This window comes from Sturnira hondurensis, unplaced genomic scaffold (assembly GCF_014824575.4).
Source record: "Sturnira hondurensis isolate 20B ecotype Veracruz unplaced genomic scaffold, ASM1482457v3 Scaffold0015596, whole genome shotgun sequence".
Classification (NCBI taxonomy): Eukaryota; Metazoa; Chordata; class Mammalia; order Chiroptera; family Phyllostomidae; genus Sturnira; species Sturnira hondurensis.
This window is the reverse complement of record NW_028088227.1, coordinates 23,475,629-23,502,749: the sequence shown is the minus strand read 5'-3', so window position 1 is coordinate 23,502,749 and position 27,121 is coordinate 23,475,629. Positions and strand designations below refer to the sequence as shown.

At 45.4% G+C, this 27,121-nt stretch overlaps 1 protein-coding gene across 6 annotated transcripts in view; it reads left to right on the top strand.

The window, feature by feature from the left end:
- DIP2A (DIP2 acetate--CoA ligase A) overlaps window positions 1–27,121 on the top strand; it is a 110,415-nt gene that overhangs the window by 50,904 nt on the left and 32,390 nt on the right. For 3 of the 6 annotated variants that reach the window (XM_037065147.1, XM_037065145.1, XM_037065150.1), the window contains exons 6-16: window positions 77–208; window positions 6,654–6,773; window positions 8,976–9,173; window positions 16,625–16,716; window positions 19,887–19,997; window positions 21,405–21,528; window positions 21,790–21,899; window positions 22,354–22,456; window positions 23,932–23,996; window positions 24,248–24,341; window positions 25,450–25,569. In XM_037065147.1, the coding sequence (XP_036921042.1) occupies window positions 77–208; window positions 6,654–6,773; window positions 8,976–9,173; window positions 16,625–16,716; window positions 19,887–19,997; window positions 21,405–21,528; window positions 21,790–21,899; window positions 22,354–22,456; window positions 23,932–23,996; window positions 24,248–24,341; window positions 25,450–25,569 (1,269 nt within the window). The remainder of the gene's footprint in view (window positions 1–76; window positions 209–6,653; window positions 6,774–8,975; window positions 9,174–16,624; window positions 16,717–19,886; window positions 19,998–21,404; window positions 21,529–21,789; window positions 21,900–22,353; window positions 22,457–23,931; window positions 23,997–24,247; window positions 24,342–25,449; window positions 25,570–27,121) is intronic. The other 3 variants (XM_037065148.1, XM_037065146.1, XM_037065149.1) reach the window with 2 other exon arrangements.

The window sequence follows — 27,121 nt, the reverse complement described above, 5'->3', positions numbered from 1 at the left end:
CTCAAACGGGGTTTAAACAGCAAAGCAATGATCTTTTGAATTAACAACACTTTGTTTTGGGTTTGTTTTTCAAAAGCAGATCTGCACTCTGCCCCTCCTGATGTCACCACTGGCCTTGTGGAGCATTCGCACAGTGAGCGTCCACAGCCAGCCTCTGTGAGAGGCGTCCCTCGGGGGTGCGGTGGGCGCCTCCTGGACACAGCGGGTGGTGAGCATGTCTTCCTTTCTCCTTTTGCCACAGCTGAGCACAGGTGCTTCACAGGTACTGAGCATCCATTAGTGTGCCTGCTCTAGCAAAGCCGAGCCAGTCAGCAGTGCATATACCCTCAGACCATTGTGTGCAGTGCATGTTACCACAGAAAGCACCCTGTGCAGAGAAAGAAATACCGGTGGAATTGGTCCAGTGGACCGAGGAGAGTGGGGTGGAGAAAGCCTCCAAGTTTGAACTGGATGCAAGAGGAGTTTGGGTCTGCAATAGTGTAGGAAAATGAGGAGCATGGAGAGTTTTTATTTGGACACGGTGTGGCCTGCACAGCAGGTCCTGCCTGGCGCACAGCAGCCGCGTGCGTGCCTGCGTGTGCGCCATTCTCAGCAGCCTGTGGAACAGGTGCAGCAGCTCGCACGGTTCCTGATGTGCGAGTCGGATGCCGTCAGTGCGACTTCAGTGGCCCGCTTAGCACCGGTTCCTTTTGAAACAGCTCTAGGGTCTGTCAAAGTCATGTGACGTTTTCTTGCCGACGTGCCAGGTGTGAATGGCAGAAAACTCCAGAGGATCTCAGAGCTAAGCTTTGAATGTGTATTTTTATCCTTCTAGGCAGTAGGTCCTATTTTGTCGAAATCTTTTAGTTCTTTGTCCAAATGCAAAAGGAAAAAACTGACTTCACATGAAGCCTTTCTGTTGATTAGATAGATTTTTATCTGATTTATTACTCTTTATATTTGAACAAATTTAAGAACTTAATTGAGCTATGATTGACATATAATCAACCGCATTTATTTAAAGTACGCAATTGCATGTTTTAAGATGTGTGTATACCCATGAAACCATCCACACAATCAAGATAGTGAACACATCTGTTCTTCGTAAAATTTTTTGTGCCCTTTATCAAACCGCCTGCTGCCTTTTATGGCTCCTCCTCAGGAAAGCACTGATTTACTTCTGACATTGTAGGTAGTTTGCATTTTCTAGAATTTTATATAAAAAGAATCATACTGTACTTACTTTTTGTTGTCTGAGTTCTGCCACTCTACATACCTATTTTGAGGTTTATGTTCTCGCATGTATCATTAGTTTATTCCTTTTATTGGGGAGTAGATTTCATTCTATGGCTGCGCAAGTTTATCTGTTTCCCTATGATGTATATATATATTTTCTGGTTTTTGGCTATTCCAAATAGAGCTGCCTATTCATGTCTGTGTGTGGCTGTGTGCTTTCATTCTGTTGGGGTCGGTACCCAGGAGTGGAATGGTAGGTCTGCGTTTAACTCCCTAGGAAGTCGCCGGGCTCTTTCTCCCAGTGTCTGTCTGTGTCATTTCGCCTCCTCTGCAGCCTTGGCAACAGTTGGTTTGCGGCTTTTACATTTTAACCGTCCTAACAAGTGTGTAAAGGCGTCTCACGGTTTGAATTTGCATCTCCCTAGGAATTGATGGTGTTGAGCACCTTCTCATGTGCTTATTTACCGTCTGCGTATCTTTTCAGAAGAGTCTGTTCGAACCTTTTGCTAATTTTTTAATGTGCTGATTGTTGTCTTACTAAGATCAGAGAGTTCTTTATGTCATATTCTGGATACAAGTATTTTAAAAAATCAGGCTTATAATTTATATTTTTTCCCAGTCCATGGCTTCTGTTTTCATTCTCTTAACTGTGCCTTTCAGAGTAGAAGTTAAATTTCTGATGATATCCAGTTTACCAAATTTTTCTTTTATAGATCCTACTTTTGTGTCCTAAGATATATTTTCCTAACTCAAGGTCATAAAAGTTTTCTATATTTTCTACTAGAATTTTATGGTTTTAGGTTTTACATTTAGGTATACGGTTCATTTGAGTTAATTTTAGCATCAGTGCAAGAAATGCATCAAACTTCATTTTTTTGTGTGTGGATATCCAGTTGTTACAGCATCACCTATTTTAAAGACCATTCTGTCTCCACCAGTTGTCTTCGGCCTCTTGAGTGAGAGCCGTAGCTCACGGGGGAGAAGAGCCTGATCCCGGGCGCTCTGTGTTGCTCAGGAGCCATGTCCGTTCATCCTTATCACCGTCATGATGCCTGTGGCTTTGTCTCGGGACCGCCTGGCTTGTCTTCCACTCTGCTTTCGATTTAAATTTTGCTTTGACTATTCCAGTGCTTCTGCATTGTAACATATTTTAAAATTAGCTTGTTAATTTTTACCAAAATTTCTGTGAGATTTTGATTGGTATTTCACTGACTTTCTAATCAGTTTGGGAAGAATTGGCATCTTAACTATTATATACCTCAGTTGATGAATACTGTATATTTTTTACTTAACTTTTATAAAAAATTTTAGCACTGTTTTATAGTTTTCAGTGCACAGGTATTATCCTGTTAAAATCATCCCAAAATATGTTACATTTTTTGTGGTGGACCCTGGCTAGCAGAGTCCGCCTGTTGTAGCTGACGATGAGAATAAATGCACAGGTGACAACAATCCTGTGTGGAAAAAGGGAACAGGCACAGCTACTCTCTCAAGGGGAGAGCGCCTACCATGCCTTGGCCATTCCCTCAAGAGGGGAGCACCTCGACCCTTGTCTAGACAGGCTTTTATTGTTTTCCTGGGGTCTTACATCAGAGAAAGATTTATTACCTATTACAAAGAATAGTATTGTCTACATTCTAGGTACAATCAAGGAAATGAAAATACTATGCAGAGGGGAATGGCAAGGAGCTGATTAACTCTGTCCTTGGGAGAACTCGTACAGGCTTTGGAAATTACTTTGAAGACAGACAATACACATTGTTGTTTTAGACCAGGGTGATGGGGTTTTAGCAAGAGCAAGCCATAACAGTCTGTATGCATTTTCTGGGCCTGATTCCCACGGGAAACCTTGGTTTGAAGGTCTGGCTCCTGCCCACCACTTCGTTTCTGTAGGTTTTCCGTACAGAGCTGAGTCACATTTGCCAGACTTAAACTGGCCCCCTACAATTTTTGATGCTAATGTAAATGGTATTTAAATATTTTTTCTAATCGTTTGTTGCTAATCTATAGAAATACAGTTGATTTCTTCTATATGGACCTTTTATTAGTTGTAGTAGGTTTTTTGATAGATTCCTTAAGATTTTCTACATACATGCATGGTTGTATTGTCTGTGAACAGAGTTTTACTTTTCTTTCCAAATTGTTTGCCTATAGGGACGTTAGTATTTCTGGCTTTCCTGCAGTGTCTAGGACTTGCAGTTTTTCAGTTAGAAATGTTGAGAGGGGACATAACTTGTCTTATTACTAATTGTTGGGGGAAAGTATTCACTTTTTCATTTTTAATTGTGGTGTTAGTTGTGGGTTTTTATAAATGCTCATAATCAGGTTGAGGAAGTTCTTTTTTCCTAATTTCCTGCAAATTTTTATCATGATTTTTGTCACATGATCTTTTTGACCTGTCAAGCCCATCATACATGGTTTTTCTCTTATAGTCTGTTAGATACAGCTTAGGTGTGCCGTAGGCTGGGCTGCAAGGTGTGTGTAGTGCACTGCTACGTTTGCACAGCAAAACCACCTGATTGTGCGTTTCTCAGAATGGATCCTTGTTGTCCCGTGATGTGTGACTGTAATTTTGAGATTTGGAGGTTTGTTAATGTTCTACAGAATCCAAACATAAAGTATGGGAAGAGGGGGAAGAATTCTCAAACTGAATTCAAGCAGAAATAAACAAACATGATTGTATTTCCAAGAAATACCATTTCCACACTGAAGGGGGTAATGGGGAGAGAGCAAATACAGCCAAGTTCTGAACACAGTATTAGGTGGCACACCCTCTGCCTTGGACACTTTGGGTTGGAAGCATGGCAAAAAAACCTTGAACTCTTTTGTTAGTAGGTTGTTTTTGTAGTGCTGTGCATGAAGGGATTTGAAATCATCCTACACGCTTGGTAGTATTGAGCAAAGGTGTTGATGCTGTTGGGGGCAAGGCTCTCACTGTGGAAGAGGGATGTCAGTGATAAGCTATAAAAGGCAAGAGAGAAGCCTGCGGGGGACATTGGGATTGGAGGTGTTGGTATGGACTCACGATTTCTAAGATGCGAGTCCATGTCAGTTTACACTCGTCTGTGCCCACATGTGCAGTGTCCTTGTAGGTGTGCATGTGCGTCTGTGAGTACATGAATGTGTGTATACAGTGTACCTTTTAGCTTTGTCTGTTGAAAGAAGCATGGACACTGAGCCCACCTGGTGACTAGATCTAGGTCTTTACTCCCTTCCCCCTGAGGTCAGCCAGGGCTGCTTGGGAAGATGAGTGATTTCAGGGCAGGGCAGGGGAGTACAGGTGACTTAGATATCTCATAATGGAATCTAAGGAAGTGCTTAAAAACGGTGGGGCTTGTCACTAGTCAGCTTGTCAAGGGTCTCGCTGGCCAACTCAGGGACAATTTGTGCATCAGATACAACCATGATGATCTATAACAATTGAGAAAATAGCCATCCATTACTCCTTCTGATAATAGTGTAGAGAGACAGAGAGATAGATGACAGACAGACAGATGATAGATGACAGACAGGATGCCAGGTGTTGACTGCTCAATGTAAACTGAGTGCTAAAGTTGGAAAATAACTGCAACCAGTGCCATAAAAATCACTTCTGGCAGGAATGATGTGTGACTGTCAAACGCAGGGAGAAAGTTCAATGAGGGTCAGGATATTCGGGTGTTCTTGGAGTGTCTCCTCACAGTTGCTTGTTAGCTGCTCAAGAAACAGCAGTAACAATGTAGCAGAGAAGCCGGGCAGTACCTTGGGTGATGGAGTCAGCCTCTCCACCAGGGTAGGTTGGGTGTCTCGGGAATCAGGGTATGATACCACGTAGCATTTCAGCCAGGGATGCAGCATTTGGATCGAATCATGAAAAACCTCATAGAACTCAAACTGAGGTATGTTCTACCTAAGAAAAAGAAAGAACACTCTTTCAAAATGTCCGTGTTACAAAGGACAAAGAAATATTCCAGATTAGAGGAGACTGCATAGACGTGACCGGTAAATACATTCTTGGTTCTAGTCTGGCTCCCGTGTTGGAGGAGGGAACGCGCTGCAGACGGACACTGCGGCTTTACGATGTCTTTGAGGAGGAAATCAGCAGCCCTCCTTGCGGTCGCGGGGTGGGGGGTGCCGAGGCCCGGGCCCTGCTTACTCCTGCTCTCAGCCATCTTTCCGCGTCGGTTCTCCTCGGAGCACTCACTGCTGTGTCAGGTGTTCTTGTTTATTTGCAGGGGCACATGTTTTTATCCAGGGGATGGTGGGCTGTTCAAGGGCAGACTCATGTCTTTGCTCCCAGAACAGCATTTCTTAATTATTGAGAATACCAAAGAGCTTTTAGTTTATGTGGACTGTAGCTCTTGATATTTACCATAATTAGAAATTAAAACTAAAATTTAAAAAATATCTATTTAAAAATAATAAACTGATTATAGCTTAACATAAATGACTCATTTATGAAAATTTTTATGGTAAAATGAAAATTTAGAGGGGAAATGGGCTTGTTTTCTGTTGTTGTCACTGGTCTCATGGTGGCGTAATAGTATCATCTGGTTCTGTGTCTCATCCCCATTCAGCCTGTTCTGCTCTGACATGATGTGTGGCCTCTGGGAGACTCCACTGTGCTCTTGTGACGGGAGGAGAGTGAAAAGGGAAATGGTATCTTAACGTGACTGGGGAGGGGCGGTTGGCCTGTGAACAGCGCAGGTGCCGCACAGTTGAAAGTCAGTGTGTAACTCTGACTCCCTGAGAACTTAGCTGCCCCTCGGTACCTACGGGGGATTGGTTGCAGTACCTTCCCACACACACCGAAACATGCGACACTCAAGTTTCCCGTGTAAAGGGCCATAGGTCAGTGCATATCTTCGTCCGGCCACAGATTCCCAACCGCAGACAGAAAACAGAGCAGGCAGGTATTTGTTTTTAAAAGTCTGTGTGTAAGTGGACTTGTGCAGTTCAAACCTGTGTTGTTCAAGGGTCAGCTGTGGTTTGACCTCACGAACCTCCTGAAAGAGCCTCAGGCACTCCCAGGGGGCCCTGGACTACTTCAAAAACCACTAGCTTAGAACAAATTCTACTTCCTAAAAGGCATTCAGTAAGATTTTTTAAAAAATATTTTATTTATTTATCTTTAGAGGGGAAGGGAAGGAGAGAAAGGAGAGAAATATCAGTGTATAGTTGCCTCTCGTGCGTCCCCTGCTGGGAACTGGCCTGCAACCCAGGCATGTGCCCTGACTGGGAATCGAACCGTGATCGTGTGATTCGCAGGCCCGCACTCCATCCACTGAGCTACACCAGCCAGGGCTCAGTAAGATTTTTAAATGAGTTAGTTCCAAAATGCCTGCTTGACGGGGCCAGCACTCTTTATTCATGTGGCTGGTCACTGGACCTTGTTTCCGTGTCCTGTTCTCCAGAGGATGTGGCATGTTCTAGCCTTAGTGCTCCTCTTCCCGTGACAGGTGTCCCTGTGAACAGCAGAGTGTCCTCCAAAATCCAGCAACTTCTGAACACCCTGAAGAGGCCAAAGCGCCCTCCGCTGAAGGAGTTCTTCGTGGATGATGTGGAGGAGCTGTTGGAAGGTGAGCATCCTCAGACTTGGGTTTGCCTGTGGGGACTGGGTGGCCATCATGGCTGGAGACGCAGGTAGATGTACACCCTCCCTGGGTTACTGCTGTGCTGGAACACAGTGAACGTATGTCCTCTTTGCTGGCAGCCTCTGTGGTTACCGTGCGTGATGGTGAGTTCAGCATCGCGTGTGGCTGCTGACTTTCTCTGAACAGGTGGCAAGTTCATTGCACGTAGTTGAGGTACTTGACGTTTCTCTGTGCCTAGGTCCCAGTGGTTAGTACTTTATAAGGCTACTTCTAAGGTTTCATTTTACTTACATTATTAAAACTTTGTGTTTTATTTATTGATTTCAGGGAGAGAGAGAGAAAAACATCGATTTGTTGTTCTATATTGATGCATTCATTCGTGTTTTTCTGGGATGTACCCTGACCAGGAATCAAACCCAGAACTGTGGTGCGTCAGGTCGATGGCTCCAGCCAACTGAGCTACCTGTCCAGGCCTATTTAAATTTTTATTTAAACTTTAAATCTTAAATATTCCTTTTACCATGGTTTTTAAAGGATTACATCTTTAGCATAGTTTTGGCCCTTTTTCAGAAATTTAGTCTCTTATTTACGAGTGAGAGATACAAGGTCTATTCAGAAAGTATCCAGCCATGTAATAGGAAAAATAAAGACATTTATTGAAGAAGATAGAAGAAACATTGTTCATAGGACAAGGATGCCTCAGTCCCCTTCCAAGTAGGCACCTTGGGACCTCACGCAGTTCTCCCAGTCACCATCAGTTGCCCCGTCATATTTTCCTGAATCTCATCAGTGGTCTGAAATCTCTTCAGTTTTGGGAAAAGCTAGAAGTTGGTAGGGCACCAAATCTGCATTGCATGTAGGGGGTCTGATTCAGTGTTTCGCCAAAAAACTGCCCTAGACGTGATGCATGAGCAGCATGTTGTCGTGATGAAGCTACCCGTCACCAGTGGCCCACAGCTGCCGCTTTCTGAATCATACTAACAGTTTCTGCAGAGGAATAGTCAAGCTTAACCAGAGTTTGATACAGATTCGTTACTCTACTTATGCAGTCATTTTGAATGTGACGGCCACACAGTACACTTGCTCACTCAATGGCATGTATCTCCCCCATGGACTAGTACAGTGAAGTCATCATTGCTCATGCGTGTACATTCCAGTCCACTCTCCTTGGCCACTAGGTTACATCAATGTCGTGCAACCCATTCTTGTTATGGTAATGATGGTTGGGCTTTTTCCCAACAGGCTTTGTATGTTTAGAAGAAAGAATGTAGATTAAAAAAAACAAACCAAGAAATAGAAGTATAAACTTGTGGATAAGGAAGAGAAATAAAGCCCAATGCAAGATACAGGAGTGTGAACGTGTAGAGCCACAGGGGCACACGGGCAGCCCACCCTCAATTCCTCAGACCTCTCCTGTGCATCTATGTACAGGGGTCCCACAGGGGATCAGCTCTGGGTGTCCCCTTCATAACTGGGGATTGGACACTGCTTTTAGGGCATTGTTTCTCCTTTATAATCACATAGCACCTTTCAGGTTCAGGGTTCAATCATGTGAGTGCTTTTTAGGGTAGTCTTTCTTACACTTGGGCAAATTTTGGTCACATATCCACTGAAAATATCATAGACTTTATTTTCCTTTTGAATGCCCAAAGTGAAGTAGTGACTTTATTAACTTTCATCTTTTTTTAAAGATTTTATTTATTTATCTTTAGAGGGGAAGGGAAGGAGAGAGGGAGAGAAATATCAATGTATGGTTGCCTCTCGTGTCCCCTACTTGGAACTGGCCTGCAACCCAGGCATGTGCCCTGACGGGGGGGTCAAACCTCAATCCACTGAGCTGTGCCAGCAAGTGCAACTTTCATCTTTTGTAAGCGGGGACTAGTGCCTGCCCTCAGGTGTTGTAAGGGTTGGCCATTCCCCGTGAAAGCCTGGCTGTCTCTGCCCTGACCCTGGGATTGTTGTGTGGGGTTGTGGTTACCAGGTTGTCATCTGTGATTGAATCTCCATCTGTCCTTTGGTCATTTGGTCTGTGACTATTACAGTGATAAAGAAATCTAAACAAATTATTGTCACCTTTTTACAATTGGTATTTTTAAAGAACAAAATGATAAAATATAAATGCTTAAAAATAGAATGTGTGTATGATACCATGAAATGTTGATTTTAAAATTCCAATTTTGCTTGTAGTTCAGCAACCAGATCCAAATCAGCCAAAGCCTGAGGGAAGCCAGATGGTAGTGCTGAGAGGAGAACCTCTGGCCGTGGGGATTTCCTGGCCGCCTTCGCTGCTGGCCGCCCTGCAGCGCTGGGGCACGATGCAGCCCAAAGCCCCCTGTCTGACCGCCTTGGACACAACTGGGAAGGCCATCTACACCCTCACCTACGGCAAGTGTCAGCAGAAGGCGGCTGGGCTCTGGTTTCTCTGTACAACACTGCACATGTCATACATACAACACAGACACGTACTTGGTGAACATGACAGAACAAATTCCCGAGACAGTAACACAACTGCCTAACAAACAGAATGTCAGCTCACTCCAGGTGGCCCTCCCAGACTGCTGCCTCTTCTTCCTACCAGAGGGGACCACTCCCTGATGGAGGATGACTGGCCACTGCTGTGGCTTCGAGTGTTCACATGCATATATGCATTTCTGAATAGTGGAGTTTAGTTTTGCCTGATTTTGAACTTTATATAAAGGGAATCATACAGTATATATATTTTGTCTTTGAAACCTTTTGGTTTCGCTTTGTTTTTATGTAACACAGACCATAGCCTGTAGCTTAATGCATCTTCACAGAGTAAATATGTTCAGCTGAGAAGCATTTTCAGGTCCCCAAGCCTCCCCTGTTGCCTCCAGCACTCTTATGCCCTCGCACACACAAAGGCAAACTGTTAGGCTGACCACTAACTCCTCTGGCTTTACCTGCCTTTGAGTTTTGAGCAGATTGGATTTCACGAAAGGTGTTCGGGGTCTGCACTCTTCCGTGTAGCATTGTTTGTGAGTCACCCGTGATGTGTATGAAGTGTAGTGGTTTATTCTCATTCATAGATGTTTTTTCTACAGGTGTGCCTGGGCTTATTTAAGCCCACTGTGGTAGACAGGCATTTGGGTTGTTTCCTCTTTGGGGCTATTGTGTAAAGTGCTGTTATGTTGGTGAACGTGCGGAGGGACTCGTGCTGCTGTGGATGCAGAGGTGGCGTTATTTAGCTCTGGGTCATTCCGCCAGGTTGTTTTCCGAGGGGCGGCGTCAGTCTCTCTCTCCAGCAGTGTGTGCTGTTCCAGGTGCTCCGTGTCCCCTCCAGCACGTGGCGTTGTTTCATCTTGGCCTTTCTTACAAGTGTGTTGTGGTGCCAGTTATGGCATTAATTGCATTTCCCTGGTGACTGGTAATGTTTTCATATGCTTGTTGACTATTTGAATATTCTTTTATGAACCGTCCAAAATTTTGGCTCATTTTTCTATTCAGTTGCTAATGTTTTCTTCTTTGTGCATTTCAGAGACAAGTCTTTTCAGATACATGTTTTGCAAATATCTTTTTCCACTCTTTGTTATTGCCTTTTAACATTTTTAATTGTGGTTTTAGGTAAATGAAAAGTCTTGACCTAATGTAGCCTAATTTAGCTGTTTTTTCCCTTTTTGTTGTACTTTTTTGTTCTATTTAGGAAGTCTTTACCAAGCCTAAGGTCACAAAGATACCCTCCTCCCTGACCCTTTGCATCCCAGGTAAACTTCAGAATCAGCTTGTGAGTTTCTAGAAAAAGTGTTGCTGAGATGATGATTGCATTGCATTGAACCTGAAGTTGAGTTTGAAGAGAGTTGATTCATCACTAGAATATTTCCTCCCTTTTTAAAACCTTTAATTTCTCTTAGTAATGTACTTTACTTTTGAATACAGAAGTTTTGAGCCTCTTTCATTATTTATCTCATTGTAATAGAACCTTCAGTGCCGGGGGAACGGTGGGCATTCTCACCTCCCTCTCCACCTTAGGTCACGAAGTAATGATGTTTCCTGACTTTTTGTTTGTTTGTTTTATGGGAAAAATTCTTTGTCAGATTAAGGAAGTTCTATTCCTGCAAGTTTGCTAAAAGGTTTTCATTGTGAAATGACATTGATTTTATCAAGTGCTTTTCCTGCTCTGTCAAGATGATCATTCTCTCTCCCCTCCTGCATTAATTTAATGAATTACATTGATTCATTTTCAAATATTTATAGTACTTGCATTCCTAGAGTAAATCCCACTTGGCTATGATATCTCTTTAATAAATGCCTAGATTTGATTTGCCACTGTGTTTTTAAGGATCCTGTGTATGTATTCGTTAGAAAGATTAGTCTGTGATTCTTTGAGAAAGGAACTCACGCCTGCTTGCGAGGAGTGTGATTTGCTGATGGCCTCCACCTGTAAAATCGGCTTTCGGGTCTGTGCGAGGGGTAAGCCCCGGGCAGGGACTAAGCAAGGGGGTGGTACTGAGCCTGGTGCTTCTGATCAGTACGGGCCCTCTTTTTGAGCATCTCCTTTGGCTCTCCCCACCGGGCCTGCTGAGACTTGGCCACGTCGTCTCCCGCCTGATCGCACTCTGCCCCTTTCTGTTCCCAGGCTTTACTCTTGCCTGTCTCTCTCTCTCTGGTTTTTGAAGAACCCACCTGCCCCTTGCATCCTCCTTTTCTTGTGCTTGGTCTACTTTCATTTCTACCCACGGGGCATTCCACAGCTGTCTCAAGTCAGTAGTCATGTTCTTTATTTTTCCCTTTGTCACACGGTCCCCTTTTTGCCATCCTGCATTTTCTACCTCTCCTTGTGGCAAGTTCCCTGTGTACATGTTCATTTTACTGTGGGTTTGCTGAGGAGGAAGTCTCTGTGCTTGTCCGACAGCAGTTTGTTTTATTTTCATCCTTGATGGCCATGTCTCTGCTTTTAGCACGTTGAAGACATCATACTGTCTTTGTGAATAACATGCCAGACTATTGGTTTTTTAAAATATTCATATTTCATTCATTTTATAGGTTGAATAGCTAGACTATTGTTAATGTGTCTCTCCCCTACCCACCCCCGACTGCCTTTTTTAAATTTCCTTTTCTTTGGCTTGCGTCTGCCTTACTGTGATATACTTAGGTGTGATGTTCTTTGACATTTCCTGCTTGGTATTCACGGGGCTTCTTGAATCTATGAAATGGTGTCTTTCGTAAGTTTTGGGAAAATTGCAGCCATAATCTCTTGACATGTTGGTGCCTTCCCATTTTCGCTCCTCCTCCTGGGTGGACTGAGGGCCCTCTTGGGCTCTGAACCTCTCTGAGTCCCACATGCCTTTAATGTTCTTAGACTTCGCATTCTCTCTTGTATGTCTTTCAGTTTGGAGATAATCCTCTTTTAGAATTTGTCTAACCCCGTCTTCTTAACTTTAACTTACTGTGACACTTCTGCTGAGTTCTTAATTTAGGAGATAGTTTGGAAATGTTATTTCTCTGTTCTCATTCCTGCTCTGATTCTCTGATTCCCTGATTCCCTCATCTTTCCCTCGATGGCCTTACATACACACATTGTCCGCAGTAGCTGGAGGCGTCACCTGGCTGCCCCGAGCTGTTCTTCCTGTCTGTGCTTTCTCTTAGCTTGGGTCTGGGGACTTAGTTTTGGGGTGCCTAGTACCTTTCCTGACTGAATGGTGGCCATCATGCATAAAAAGTTACGGAGGCTCCAGATGCTGTCGCCTTCCGCAAGAAAGTTCCCCCTTCTCTCCTCTGGGCAGGTGGTGTGGTGGCTGGTCACTGCAGTCCAGTCAAGGCCTGCTCAGTCCCCCTCTGGCCCCCAGGGACCTGGCTATGCCTGGTGTGTCCTGTGTGTCCCTTTCCTCTGGGAGAGTCCCCATCCATGGCTTTTGTCTCACCTGGCTACATAAGGCCCCCACATTGCTCTCAGGTGTGTTCCACATGGGTTTGGGGGTTCCTGCTGCACACAGTCCCAAGGCCCCGCAGATTTTCTAGCAGGAAGCTGGCTGTGCTTTGAGGCTCCCAGTCTCGGCGGAAGACTCTGCTGCATCCTCTGTGCCCCTGTTGCAGTTCCACGGGCCTGGGGCTCGGAGATGCTCCTCCTCCTGCCGGTGCCCACAGTGGAAGATCAGCTTGTCTCCCCAAAGATTTTCTCGTTGGAGTCTTACCTCCTCTGGTTGCCTTTGCTGCCTCCACCAGATAGTTTTTGCATTTTATCCCATTTTAAAATGATTTTGGGCGGGAGTGCTGGTCTGCTGCCAGACCTCTCTCCTACTTGGAAGCACAGTCTCTTACTTTATGCTTTTAAGACCCACCCATATTATTGTGTACAGCTGTTACTCATTAATTTCTGTTGAAAAAGAAACATTTCAGAAGCTGGGTGTCCATGTACTGCCAGTGGGCATGGGGTCATTCCCATTGTTGGCGGTTGCACTGTTGCTGGGAGCGTTCCAGTGTGTACCACTTAGCACATAGCATGCACTTCCATCGGACATGAACTTGGGGTGGGAAACGCCAGGTCTAAGACTGAGCTTATGTTCATATTTATCAGATAATGCCAGACTCTGCCAGTTCATGCTTACCTGATCACGGTGTGAGTCCCACCTGATCCCTGTCATTGTCAGGGTTATTAATTTTAGCTAACTGGTGAGAATATGGTGATATTTCATGGTGGTGTTAATTTGTATTTTCCTGATGATTAAGTATATCGAGGTTTTTTCCTGTTCTTTTACTGTTTGGTTTTCTCTGTTTTTAATTACTATTGAATCTTCTACACATCTTCTTTATCCTCACCCGAGAATATAGTTATTGCCTTGAGAGAGAAACATTGGTCGGTTGCCTCTGGTACATGCCCGGCCAGGGATCTAACTCCCTGGGTGTGTACCCTGACTGGCGATCAAACCCACAGCCTTTTGGTGCACAGGATGGCTTCCAACAAATGGAGCCGCCAGCTGGGGCTGCGCTTTTTGTGTAGGGTTATTTGCAGGAATTTTGATGTGTTCTGGCTATTTATTAGCCTTGCCAGCACCGTGTGCTGCAAGGGGCTCCTCCTGTGGGACGTGGACATTTACCCCAAATGGCAGTTTAGTGAATAGAAGCTTTGTCCAACTTCACCTTCCTTCTGTTCTTTTTTGGCTCATGCTTCGTATGCGAGGCCAAGGTCATGATACTCTTCTTTTATGTGGGGAAAGCACTGTTGTTTTGCTGTTCACAGTTACATCTGCTATCCACTGGAATTGGTTTTTGTGTGTGGCTTCTGGGAGATGGGTACCAGTTTTTCAAGAAAGATAGCCAGTTGTCCATTCTCGTGTCCATGGTGCCACATTGCTCCGCATTGCCACTGTGTCATAGAGGGAGTTGGGCACACAGAGGTGATCTGTACCGTAGCTCTTTGTTTTATCCCATTGATTTTGTACTCCATCCTCATGCCAATACCATGCTCTCGTAATTACTGCAGCTTTGTGATGTCTTGACATCTGACGAGGAAGTCTTCCGTCATGTTTCCTTCTCCAGCAGGGTCTTGGCCGCCCGCGGCCGTGTGTTTTTGTCAGTGTTAGAGTGGGCGTGTCAAGTGCCACGGACGCACCTTTTGAGATTGGGGTTATCATCGATTTGAAAAGTTTGAGGAGTGGTAACAGCTTTGCCAGCACACAGATATAATGTGTCCTTCCCACTCTATGCCAGTGATGTGTTACCATCTTCTGTAGGAAGACTGCATGCTTTTTGTAACACTTACTCTTAGGTATTGGGCATATTTATTTTAATCTTATTGTTAACAGACTTATTTAAATTTTTTATTTATTATGTATTACTGGTATGTAGAAATCAAACGGTATTTGTACATTGTTGTTCTATCCGGAAGCCTTGCTACTTTCATTTCACATCACACGTAGTCCTGTCATCTGCAGATGGTGACGGTTTTATTTGTTCCCAGTTGTTTTATGGACCCCGCCGCCAGTTGCACTGGCTGGGACTTTGAGGGAAGTGGCAGATGTTATTCACTGGCTTCTGCTGTCATAGGGGAGGCTTCAGTATCTGACCATTAATTATTATATCTCTGATAGGATTTTTAAAAAGATTTTATTTATTTATTTTTAGAGAGAGGGGAAAGAGGGAAAGAAACATTGATGTGTGAGAGATACATCAATCAGTTGCCTCTTGCATGCCACCCCCCCACCCCCCCCCCCCACCCCCACCCCCCGCCAACTAGGGACCTGGCCCGCAACCCAGACATGTACCCTGAATGGGAATCAAACCAGCAACCTTTTGGTTCCCAGGCTGGCACTCAGTCCACTGAGCCACACCAGCCAGGGCTGAGATGGGAATTTTAAAGATGGCCTTTAAAAATTGCATTAAGGAAGTTTCCTTTCATTCTAAACTTAAGAAGGATTTTTAAAATCTTGAATGATCTTCAAATTGTTTATTTCACCTTTATTTTGTTAATGTGAATGATGTTGATTTTATGTTAAACCTCTGCTTTCTTGGGATAAAACTAACTTGGTCAAGATGCATTTAAAAAATTTATTATAGCTGGATTCAGTTTAGAAATCTGTATGTATTAAAATTACTAAGAACTGCCCTGGCTGGTGTAGCTCAGTGGATTGAGCACGGGCCTGTGAACCACACGATCGCGGTTCAATTCCCAGTCAGGGCACATGCCTGGATTGCAGGTCAGTTCCCAGCAGGGGACTCATGAGAAGCAATCATACATTGATATTTCTTCCTTTTCTCCTTCCCTTCCTCTCTAAAGATAAATAAATAAAATCTAAAAAAATTACTAAGATCTTAAGTTGACCATTTATATAGACAAAAGCGACAGCATGTTGTGAATTGAATATCTTTTCTCATTAATGTCTCCAGACCCACAGTGCACTTATTTCACAATGTTGCACCTGCTTTTAGTATTAAATTTGAGTGTTTATTCAGAGGGCATGGCTATTCAGACTGCATGTGGTTGTGTCCCAGGAACTTGGGAGGGGCTGAATCAGGGTGCTGGTGTTGCTCGTTAGGTGATCTTCATAGGGTGGTAGAGGTTAAGGCTGTTCCCGTTGTCGGGGACAGACTCAGGTTTTTCTGTCTTCCTGCCCCATTATCACCGCTGCCTCTGCCTGCCTCCCCAAACCCCTGCAGTCCTGTTTACTTTTCCTTAGTCTCTTCTCTCATCTTCCTCAGTGCAGCTCATCTTTGCTGAGTATTCACTAGTTCTGGCTGCTGGATATAGTAGAAGCTGCATGCCAGGAGGGGGGATGTGTTGGGCAGGACCTCACAGGGCTGGGGGGGTCTGGGTCCTGAGGATCTGGGTGCACCACCCCAGCAGCCAGGGCTCTGGGTAGTTACTAACATTTCCCTGCCAGTCTTGTCTTGAGTGACAAGTGGAGAAGAAGATAGGAGCCACCTCACGAATTGTCGTGAAGGTTATACGAATTATAAGGGATATAATTGAAGAAATGCATTCACAGTGCAATGTTGATTGACGAAAGAAGGGTGGAGTATGATCTCCTTTCTTGAAAATTCCACATACATGTATATATGTGTGTGCATGTGTATATATGTGTTGTACATACACATACATAACAAAGAATGGTACATTTTTTCTGCTGGCTTTCATATATTCTAAATTTTCTGTAATGAAATCCTGTATTATTTTGGTGTTAGAAATGTAAATCTATAAGTTGTCTTTAAGAGAACACTGTGAAGTTCATTACAGCATTGGGCAAAATAGTTATCACTTGGAAACTACTGAATTTTCATTAATTGAGTAATGGTACATTATGGGGTATTATAGTTGTTACATTAAAATGTTAATTGTTAGTTTAAATTTCACATTGCTTAGTATTTCTGTTTTATTTTAGGCAAACTTTGGAGTCGAAGTTTAAAACTAGCGTATACTCTCCTTAATAAACTGACTAGTAAGAATGAGCCACTACTTAAACCTGGAGACAGAGTAAGTAACTGGAACGTGACCTCATTGGAATGAGCAAAAACAGAGACTCTAAAAATCTGTTGCATTGAAATCAGTGTTTTATCAGCTGGTTAGACTTACAGCATTAATCTAAGGGATTTAAAGTCAGCATGAGAAAGTATTAAATATGGGAAAAGGTTGTGATTAAGTAGATAAATGATGGTTCTTTGTGTTCTCATTGCTTATCCACTGATTTTTAAACTTCTTTTATCTTTGACTTCATAAATGTTGATTTTAATAAAACCATCAATATCATATGAATAAATGTTCAATTTCCAAAGCTTAAGCTTTATGAGGAAACAACCTTACTTTGAAATTCTATGTGCTTTATATTCACCTGCTTCCCGATTCCCTCTTACCTGCCTCAGATACAGTGCAAAGGAGGTTGGCAGCTTAGTTCCTTGTCCTGCACTGCCCCAGTGGCCACATGTGGCTATTTAAATTAATCAAAATTAGATAAAATGAAAAATTTAGTTCCCTAGTCACATGAGCCACATTGCAGTGGCTCAGTAGGCATGTGTGGCTACCATATTTGATAGCTCGTAAATAGAACATTTTCATCATTGTAGAAAGTTCTGTTGCATAGCATTGTTATCGGAAAGTGAGCCAGACTTCAGGCACTCTGGTATGGAAGTTACAGGATGGAAAACTGGAGAACATGGTGAGAAATCAATATACCAGTGAAGTCCCTTAGTGAAAAAAGTTTCCTAGGGTCCGATCACTCAACGGTGGAACTGTAAGTTGATAAGCTGACAGAGTTTCAGGGCAAAGAAATGAAAGAAAAAGGAAAGGGGAAGGGAAGTTGAGAGGAAGAATAAACGTGGAGAAAAGCTAGATACAGAAAACTAATGTTCAGAAAATTCGTTTTAATATTCCTAGAGTCGATGATGAAGAAAAATAAATCAAGAAAAATATGCTAGTTGTAAAGACCAAGACATGGCAGGAAAAATAGTGCAAAAATTAGAATTGATCAAGAAGGCCCAGCATCCGACTAACAGCAGTTCCAGAAGAGAAAGGAGATATAGTGTAGAAAATTTTCAGTGATGATAATAATGCAAGACAGTGTTTTGGAGCTGAAGAGCACACGCTTCAAAGTGAAAGGACCTGCAGTGACCACACTAGCCCCACAAAATGCACCTGAGCACGCAGTGACGTTACCGCACAAGGTCAGGGTGCAGAGCTGTGCGGGACGGCAGGATGTGTGCAGGGGTCAGCAGTCAGACTGGAAAAGACAGCACGGCACTTCAGGAGTTCAGAGGGGTTCTCATTTTAACCTGCCGTTCAGTTCCTGAAGGTTCAGCAAATGTAAGGATGAGGAACCGTTTTCAGACACACAGGACTCAAAAAATACTGGACTCCCAAGCACACTCTCTTGGAAAGTTCCTAGAGGATGTGCTTCAGCCGAATGAGTGAGTAGGGCTCCAACGGGAGAGCCACAGGGCAGTCCCCGGGTGACTGCTAGCAGCTAACCAGGGGCAGTGTAGCCAGGACTAGGGTGACAGAGGATCCTGGGTGGGCGTGGGGCTGGTCTGCAGCTACTAAAACTCCTCATGAGTTCACTTGACTGGTTAGTTATTTGAAAATACCATTGATAGATACGTACGTACGTGGTGGGGCATTTCAGAGCACATTGGCCCGTGCCTGCGTAGAGAGCAGCGCCAGCAGGAGTGCTGGTAGCTGACACCACCGGGAAGAAAGCAGAGCCTGCCTGGCTGTGAGGGTGCAAACTGCACGGGAGTGCTGCTTCACAATGCGTGGTGCTTTACAGGGAGTCTGGAAGAACCCCTGATTTATGTTGTGCTTTAAAATGCGTATAAGAATCACTAATTTATTTTTCTTGAAGAAAATTCTTGCTAGGACAAAGAATTCCCGATTTTCTTGACTTGCTAAAGAATCCACATAATTAATTATAAAAAGATTGATATGGTCACAGTTAGTTACTTAGCAGAGAGGGGTGGCAAATTTATCCTCCTGTGTTTCAATAACATGCTTTGTACAGGTGGACAAAGACAACTGTTCTATGACAGATTCTCTACACTGAAAACCTAGGCACAAGGCCACGGTCACAGCTCTGGGACAGTCACTGTTCACTCAACTATAGAAGGAGAGCTTTGCCCTTTTCAACAGACTTGTTAGAACTTGATCAAGTTTATGGAATAAAACAGATACAGCTTAAATTTTGCCTTGTGAACTGCACAGTTACTAGTTATCCGTTGTTTTGTGTTCCGAGGCCTTTGTTAATAGTCTACTGAAATAATCTGGTTTATCACTGTGGTTTCAAGCATACTCACTGCACTATTTGGCACTTAGAAAAATCTTATTCCTCAAATAGCTTTTCATTTAACCAGATTATTAAAAGAAGTGGAAATTGGGATGATGGGAGAAGAGAAAGGGTGGTAGAGGAGGGCTAAATACTCGTCTGTAATAACAGGGAATGAAATTGGTACCTAAAATTTTCAAAAGATGAAACATAGCAGGGTAAGCATAATATTTGAAAATATGAAAGTAAGTAGCGTAGGAAAATGTAAAATATTTTAAACTGTTTGCCTTGGGGAATGAGGAAGGGTAAAGCCTGGGGTGGGCATTGTTTTCCATGAGTGCTTTTTTGGGTCATTTGAAATTCGATATTTAAAATTTTTTAATAGATAAAAATAGAACATATAATTAGTAGCAGCATAATGACCAGGTGGGAAGAGGGACTCGAGGGAGGGTCTGCCCACTACCCTTCCCTGCGGAGATCGGTTCAACTAAAAGTTTGGTGTTAGGGTCTTTCCTTTCGGAAGCTGTTTTAGATATAATTTGATTTCTCATTCACTTTTCATGTCGATACAGGTGTTTTCCACCTGGGCTGATTGATAGTGGGGATGGTCAGTGCCTGAGCTGCTGCTGCCCTGTGGCCAGAGTGGATGGGCACAGCCAGACCTGGGGTGTCTTTACATTCAGAAAGTTACTTTGTTGTATGTGCAGTAAAGACCTCAACATAAAAACTATTTATTGAAAGTTAGATGTTGAGGAAATTTTAGGACCAGGAATTAACCCCAAGGTTATAAAATAACCTAAATGTCTCAATCTCGTCTCACCAGCAGACTCCAAAAGTGGAGATGGTGTGACATTCTCCCGTTGAGTCCATGGTTGTTCTTTGTGCTGCGTAGGTGGCGCTGGTGTTTCCCAACAGTGACCCTGTGATGTTCATGGTTGCCTTTTATGGGTGTCTCCTGGCAGAGCTGGTTCCTGTCCCCATAGAAGTGCCTCTAACAAGAAAGGTAACAATCTTGGCCTCGGCCGTGGGTTCGGGTTCCACGGGGTTGTATTATGGAGCTGACACGGCAGTTCTCAGTTCCGTGGGTGCCTTACTTCTTCATTCTAGGCGGTGGTCAGCAGATGGAGTTTTGTTTACAGAGACTCTTTTTATGTAATTTGTTGGGGAGCAAGACCACTTAGGACAGCTGTAGATCTAGCTATTGTAGCACCTGTTTGAGCATTTTTTCTCTGATAAATATAATTTGTTGCTTTTTTCAAAACTGTATGTTCATTGATAGTAGGTTTCATTTCTTGGGGACAAAGCACTACAGTGAGGCGTCACAGCTCACTTCCCCGTAATAGCTGTGAACGGGTGGGGTGGCGCTGTTCACGCGTCTCTGCCTGCGTGGTGGGCAGTTTTTGTTACCTGCAGACGGTGACTGCGGGCGGGGCTTCTGAGGGTCTAGGCGGCTGTTAACATTTTACATATAAAGGTCGTTAACCTATTGAAAAATTATTTTAGGAGTAGACTAAGCATGTATTTTAGAAAATCAGAGTTTTCTATTATAGCCCAGTATTCAGGCCGTTGCTGACATGACCATTGTCATCAACAAATGTTCAAGAATCTCAAAAGCAAAGTTTGCAAATAAACCCAGTACGTTTCCACAGATGATATATGATGACAGATACTTGGATACAGGATTCCTAGGGAAAAACTAGAGACTTGTCAGATTTGTGAGAAGAAAATGACAGCGTTTCACCGAGGGACGTAGATAAAAAGTAAACTAGGAGGAGATGTGCGTTCTGTGTGGAGGTGACCAGTGTTCAAGTCTGGCCTCCTCAGATTAGCCTGTGAATTTCAAATGCAAAGCTGGTGGAAAGTTCCTTATTTTTGGAGTTTATTAAAATTCTGCTGTTACTCTCAAGAAAAAACTTTGAGAAACTAGTTCATTATCTGAACTTTATATTTTGCTGCAAAAAATATATATATTTTACATTTAAAACCAGTTGTATTTTATTTTCATGAAAATACACACATAGCAGCAATTTTCAACCTTTTTCATCTCATGGCACATATAAACTAATTACTAAAATTCTGTAGCGTACCAAAAATTATATTTTTTGCCAGTTTGACAAAAAAATAGGTATAATTTAGATTCACTCACACCAGGTGGCTATCGCTGTATTGGCTGTTGGCATTTTTTAATTTGACAGTTTAAGGGAGATGAGGTCAGTGCCCCTCACTACATTTTCAGGTGCTGCATGTTTTATGATTCTTTCAGTCCACACGTTGAAAATCGCTGCTATTTAGAATTGAGTCGTTCCAGGAGTTTTATGAGGGGTGGAGAAAAGCGCTCTGCGTCCTGTGCGTGGGCCCCTGTGGTGAAGGCCCTGCCCGCCTCCCTCCCCGCTCACTCTGTCTTGTGCAGGACGCTGGCAGCCAGCAGATCGGGTTTCTGCTGGGCAGCTGTGGCGTTGCCCTGGCCCTGACCACGGACGCTTGTCAGAAAGGCCTACCCAAGGCACAGACGGGAGAGGTGGCAGCTTTCAAAGGTGGGCCCCTGGGGCAAGGGGAGTCTGCGTTCTGTGTTAAACTGTGTCCTCTAGTACTTTTCTGGCAGTTAAACTTACAGAGGCTAAGGTGTCCTCAGCGAGGTAGAGTCTTTGATTGAGGCTTTGGGGAATCTTGCTTCTTACCTGGTTTAGGGTCTAGATCTCTGCTGTTTAAGATGAATTGAGTAAGAATTAAATGAGACTGAGACATCTGTTCCTCTTACACTCACCTGGCTGTGTCCCCTGGCGGCCCCCTCACAGGCTGGCCCCCCCTCACCTGGCTGGTGATCGATGGGAAGCATCTGACTAAGCCCCCCAAGGACTGGCACCCGTTGGCCCAGGATGAAGGATCCCGGACCGCCTACATAGAGGTAATGGCCTCTCCAAACACAGAGTGCACTGTTTAGGCCCGCGGGTTAGGTCTTGTTTTCCCATGAATGTGAGCTGCTGAGTGTTTTTAGTCTAGGCTAAAACTTCTGTTTTATGTTCAGCCCAGTGAAGTGCCATACGGAAACTTCCTCCGGTCCTTTCAGTCTCACCCTTTCCCAGTCTCCCCGTGCTGGCTCCCGGGGGTGTGGGCAGTTGTGAGGGGGCCTACATGCACTGTCGCCCTCAGCACCTGCCCAGAACAAGTCCTGACTCCATCTGAGGCCATCACCTTGAGGGCCAGGGAATAAAGTGCTCTCCAGTCTGATGGGCTGGTTAGTGAGGGAGAGACAGCCAACAGCTTCTTCTCTCTAAAATCTGTCAGCCTCCCTTCTCCCTGCCCTGGCCTCCAGAAACATCACATAATGGCTTTTATTTTTCTTTCTTGAAATCCTTCAGTATAAAACCAGCAAAGAAGGCAGCACCGTGGGGATCACAGTGTCCCATGCGTCCCTGCTGGCACAGTGCCGGGCTCTGACCCAGGCATGTGGCTACTCAGAAGGTAAGGGAGTGTGGGGTGGCTCTTCCGGCCATGCACAGGGCACCTGGGGACTGTTGCCGAGGGTGTTGGATCCACCCTGTGCAGGACCTGCCCTCTAATCTAGGTCCTTCCGGGGCCGAAGTGCTCAGGGCTCTGCTTGCGCTGGATGAGCGGGCCCTTTTCAATAAACGCACATGTATACTGATACATGGAGTGTGTGTTCTGTTTCCCACCAGTTCATCAATGCCCACTGGGCTGGTTCAACCTGCAACGGAGCCGAGAGGCAGTGCATTTTACATTTAAGAGAAATGGAAAGCTGTCTTATTGGGACACACTTTTCTATTTGCTGTTTTGTGTGCGTATGGTTTGCGGTTAAGCTGACCTGCACACAGATATGCAGATGGAATCTGTGCTTATAGGTTGTGTCTTGGTAATGCACATGTACTGTTAAATATTAGATATTTAACTTGGAGAACTGTAATTCCAAAAACTATAAAAACATGTGCGTGGTAGTGTTCTTTGCATTAGGATACATGAACAAAACTAAATGAAGCAAATTGTATAGCACGTTTAAATATCTAAGATATGGGTGTTTAAATGCAAAGGGTAGTGGAGGGCACAGCTGAAGACTTCAGTAGAGATTTGGAAGAGGGTTTTAGATACGTTCAAGGGCCTGAATAATTTTTTTAAAATTAGACCTGTCACTCACGTCCCATGGTTTCCTTCATCAGACCCAGTCTGACCTTACGTATGTCACCTATAATTGGCTCCTTAGCTGATCAGGAAGCCTGTGCAGCGTGCTTATCCAGGACACAGCAGTATCCTGGCGTGTGAGCCCAACTCTCCATATTCACCAGGGGTATTTCTCCTGTGTGGCGCACTAGGGCTTGCTTTCGTGGGGGGCCAGATTTGCTTCTAGCCCCAGGCTCTGTCCCCTGCCCAGTGCAAGGTCTGGATCTAGGTCCCGCAGAGGACACGGCTAGGAGCGCTGAGTTCAGGGCTGCGCTGGAAAGCCTGGGGACTCCTGTGCGCCCCTGCTCCCTACCATCACACCCTCTTGAGGAGAAAGTAGGCAGGAGACAAGGCGCATCGTGTGATGTTTCTCAGAGATGCAGGGCAGTACCTTGGGGGTGCGAACAGGGGGGCTGGATCGAAAGCTGAGAAGTCAGAGCACCCAGGAGATCAGCCACAGTCTGGCAGAAATGTGTGACAGCCTCCCTGGGACTCTCAACCAGAGGCTGTTCCTTTGTTTTCAGATGGGCCAGCACAGTTGTCCACTTTAATCCAAAAATTGTATGACCTACTTTTATGTTTTTTCAGTAATTTGAATAGATAACCAAGATGATTGGTGAATTAGTGCATGGTATTTGGAAATGCTGTATGTTTCCTAAAATTCTAATATGTTGATGATATGCTCATCTCAGGGATTCTCTAAAAGTGCATGTGACTTGTGAAGAGGTTCACTCAGCGGTTTAACCATCTTTGTCCACTTTCAGCTGAAACACTAACAAATGTGCTGGATTTCAAAAGGGATGCTGGTCTGTGGCATGGAGTGTTAACAGTGAGTGTTGATGCTAAATGATCTAATTGTTGGAATGAGGGATTTCTGATGTTTCTTATGAATATGTGACACCAAACCCTACTTTTGAGGTGATGTAATTAATCCTCTAGTCCTGCTGATTCACCTGACCCATATATCTGAGCTGAAATAGTGTTGTGAGCACTGATGTTACCTTTGCTGCTTTCGGCATGTTCAGTGCCCTGCAGTTGGACACGGGCGAGGCCTGCCCTGAGCACCTGTGTCTTTCACAGAGCGTCATGAACAAGATGCACGTGATCAGCATCCCATACGCACTGATGAAGGTGAACCCGCTCTCCTGGATTCAGAAAGTGTGTTTGTATAAAGGTAAATGAATTAGCATCATTTCTTGATTCATCCTTCATTAAAGAAGTCTTTTTGAATTAATCTTTGGTGATTAAGAAAAAAATAAATCCAACCTGTAGATTGCAGGCGTGGGCTAAGGAGCCCCGATGGCCAGCCTGCACCGTGACCAGGTCTGACTCACCAGTGCTGGCTGCAGGCTGTTGTGACCTATGTGTGCAAGGCCTGGCCACCGTACACAGAGAACTGCTCAGTGACAGCTCTTTCCTGACAGGACCATAGGCTCCAAATTTTATTTTCTTGCAATTTTTCTTGCAATCACATCAATTCTTAGTATTTGAGGTGGTTTCCTTAGGGCTTGGCAAGCTCCCAGCAGCAAAGCTCTTTATTCAGGGCAGGACGTCCATGAGCTGTCAGTGGGGCCCCGCCCCGCCCTCCACCTTCAGTCAGTCACCCCTACAGTCTGGCCATCTCTGTGGCTCTGCTCTGGCGGAGCATTAGGACACCTTTATGGACCCCTGAGCCTGGGCCTAGGGTCTTTGTTCACACTGAGCCACCCTGGATAGCCCGCTTGCTTTTCTAGCTGTGCTGCCAGTTAGTGAGTGTGGCCGTGGGGCGTGTGCTCTGATGGACTGTCATCAGGGCAGCCTCGAGGGGGCAGCCATCTCTGATCATCTGTTTTACTGAGGAAGATTGGAGCGTGGAGTTCTGGGTGAGGCTACTGAAGCCACTGAAGCCATGCATGGGTGCCACCCACTAGCACAGCCAGGCTCGAAGGCCGAGTCTGCTCACAGCCCTTGTGCCCCAAGGCTTCTGCTGGCCACGCAGCTACATGCAGGGAGGGCTGGATGAGACAGAGGAGGCAGATAGGGAAAGAGCAAGATCGAGCTTCTGAGAGAAAATCAAAATTAAAAATGGATCTGAGTTTATGTTATCAGAACCAGACCTCAACGCTGATTCTAAGTAAAATGGGTTAGAGTGGGTTAAAGTATGAACGGAACGCCGAGAGTGTGGGGCCTGAAGTACAGGTGTGTGTCTGTGCTCCTATGTGTGCACCACGAGTGGCGGTAGGCAGCCCAGGTGGGTCTGTAGGATGGGGGGGCATGGCCTTCACATCTGTTTTCCCCTGCAGCCCAGACAGCGGTGGTGAAGTCCCGTGACATGCACTGGTCTCTCCTGGCCCAGCGAGGCCAGCGGGACGTCAGCCTCAGCTCCCTGCGCATGCTGGTCGTGGCCGACGGCGCCAACCCCTGTGAGTAAGCCCGGGACCAGGGCTGGGCCCATGGTCTCCCCAGAACAGTAAGAGCCAGTGTCTTATCATGGTTTCTACCATTTCGCCTCTTGTGGGTGTATCTCATGCATGTTTTTTGTCCACTGAATTTGAAAGTGATTTTAATGCCTTTGGAAGAATGGACATGTACAAAAGAGTTGTCTTTCTTAAGCAGCGACCAGAATGTGGATGTGGATTGGGAGCCTCTTGAGCCCTTTGGCCCAGTGCTCCCCCTACACTGGCTCAGCTACCCCAGGTCCTCCTGGGGCAAATCCCCTAGTGTGCAGCCATGCACCCCAGACTCTGTGGGTCCCGAGTGTGGCTACTTGTTGAGGGCCAACCGGGGCCTGACACAGGGCGTATTCTGGGGAGCCTCAGTGGGCCTTGGCAGGGTTATGCATAGAAATCCCTATGGGTTCACACAGAGCCGTTGACCAAAGTCTAGCCTGTCACCTCATCCCCTGTCCAGTGTAACCCTGACACCCCTGAGTAGCTGTGCTCCTGTTACCTGGTTGCTCAGGAAGGAGGTCACCTCACCTGCTAGTGCCCTGCCTGTAGTTCTCTCTGTCCACACTCGAGCTCAGTGGGGTCCCTACGCCCAGCCTACAGAACACCTGGGTACTGCTCACTTCTCTGCTTCTTCGCCATGCCCCTGGCCAGGCTGCTTATCCACTTGAGTTCAAGTGTCCAAGGCATCAGATGACACGCCCCTGTGGTGCTTCAGCTCTGCCCCCATCTCCATCTCCTCCGAGTCCCGCCCCCATCAGGAAGCCCCTCCCAGGGCAGCACCTCCGCACCCTCTGCAGACCTCAGCCCTGCCATACCGCATCCCAGTTCCCCACGGCACCCTGACTGGTCTGGATCACCTTGTTTGTCCTCTGCTGTCTCCTGGTGCCCAGCACCAGGCTGCACTGGAGGGCACCTGAAAACAGGTCCCTTCTTTTCCTCAGGCTTCTCCACAGCAGAGGGCTGGTGGTACAGCCTTGGGGTCCTGCACAGACAGCACCCAGTCTCCCGGGAACTGAGTGTTCATCCTGGTGGTACCCCAGACTGTGGCCAGGATGACACCAGGGGACAGAGTGTAGGCTGCCTTGCCAGGAGAGGCATGGGATGTCACTGGGCCAGCACAGCTCAGGGTGCGCACGTGCACCTGGGGCCTGTGGTGCGGAAGGTTTGACTCCATAAACAGTCCTCAGCCACATCCCACGCCCCAGACCTTTGAGGACACGGGGCGAGGCTGTGCGGAACAGGGAAGCCGGACTGGCCATGAGTCGGATCTGAGAACCAACACAGAAGTTAAAAATAGGGTTTCTATGAGAAATTTCAAACTTCTGTTGTTTTGAAAAGGTGTGTTTCCATGGAAACAGCTCAGTCCTCCCCACCCCCTTGAGGCTTTTGCCTTCCTCTGTCACATGACAGCTGTTTAAACTTGAAATGGGTGGAAGGTGCAGGCTCCAGGCTGGTGGCCGCAGTGCCATCCCCGAGAGCTTGCCTGCCCCACCCCCAGCCTCACAGTTACTCTCATGTTCCTCTC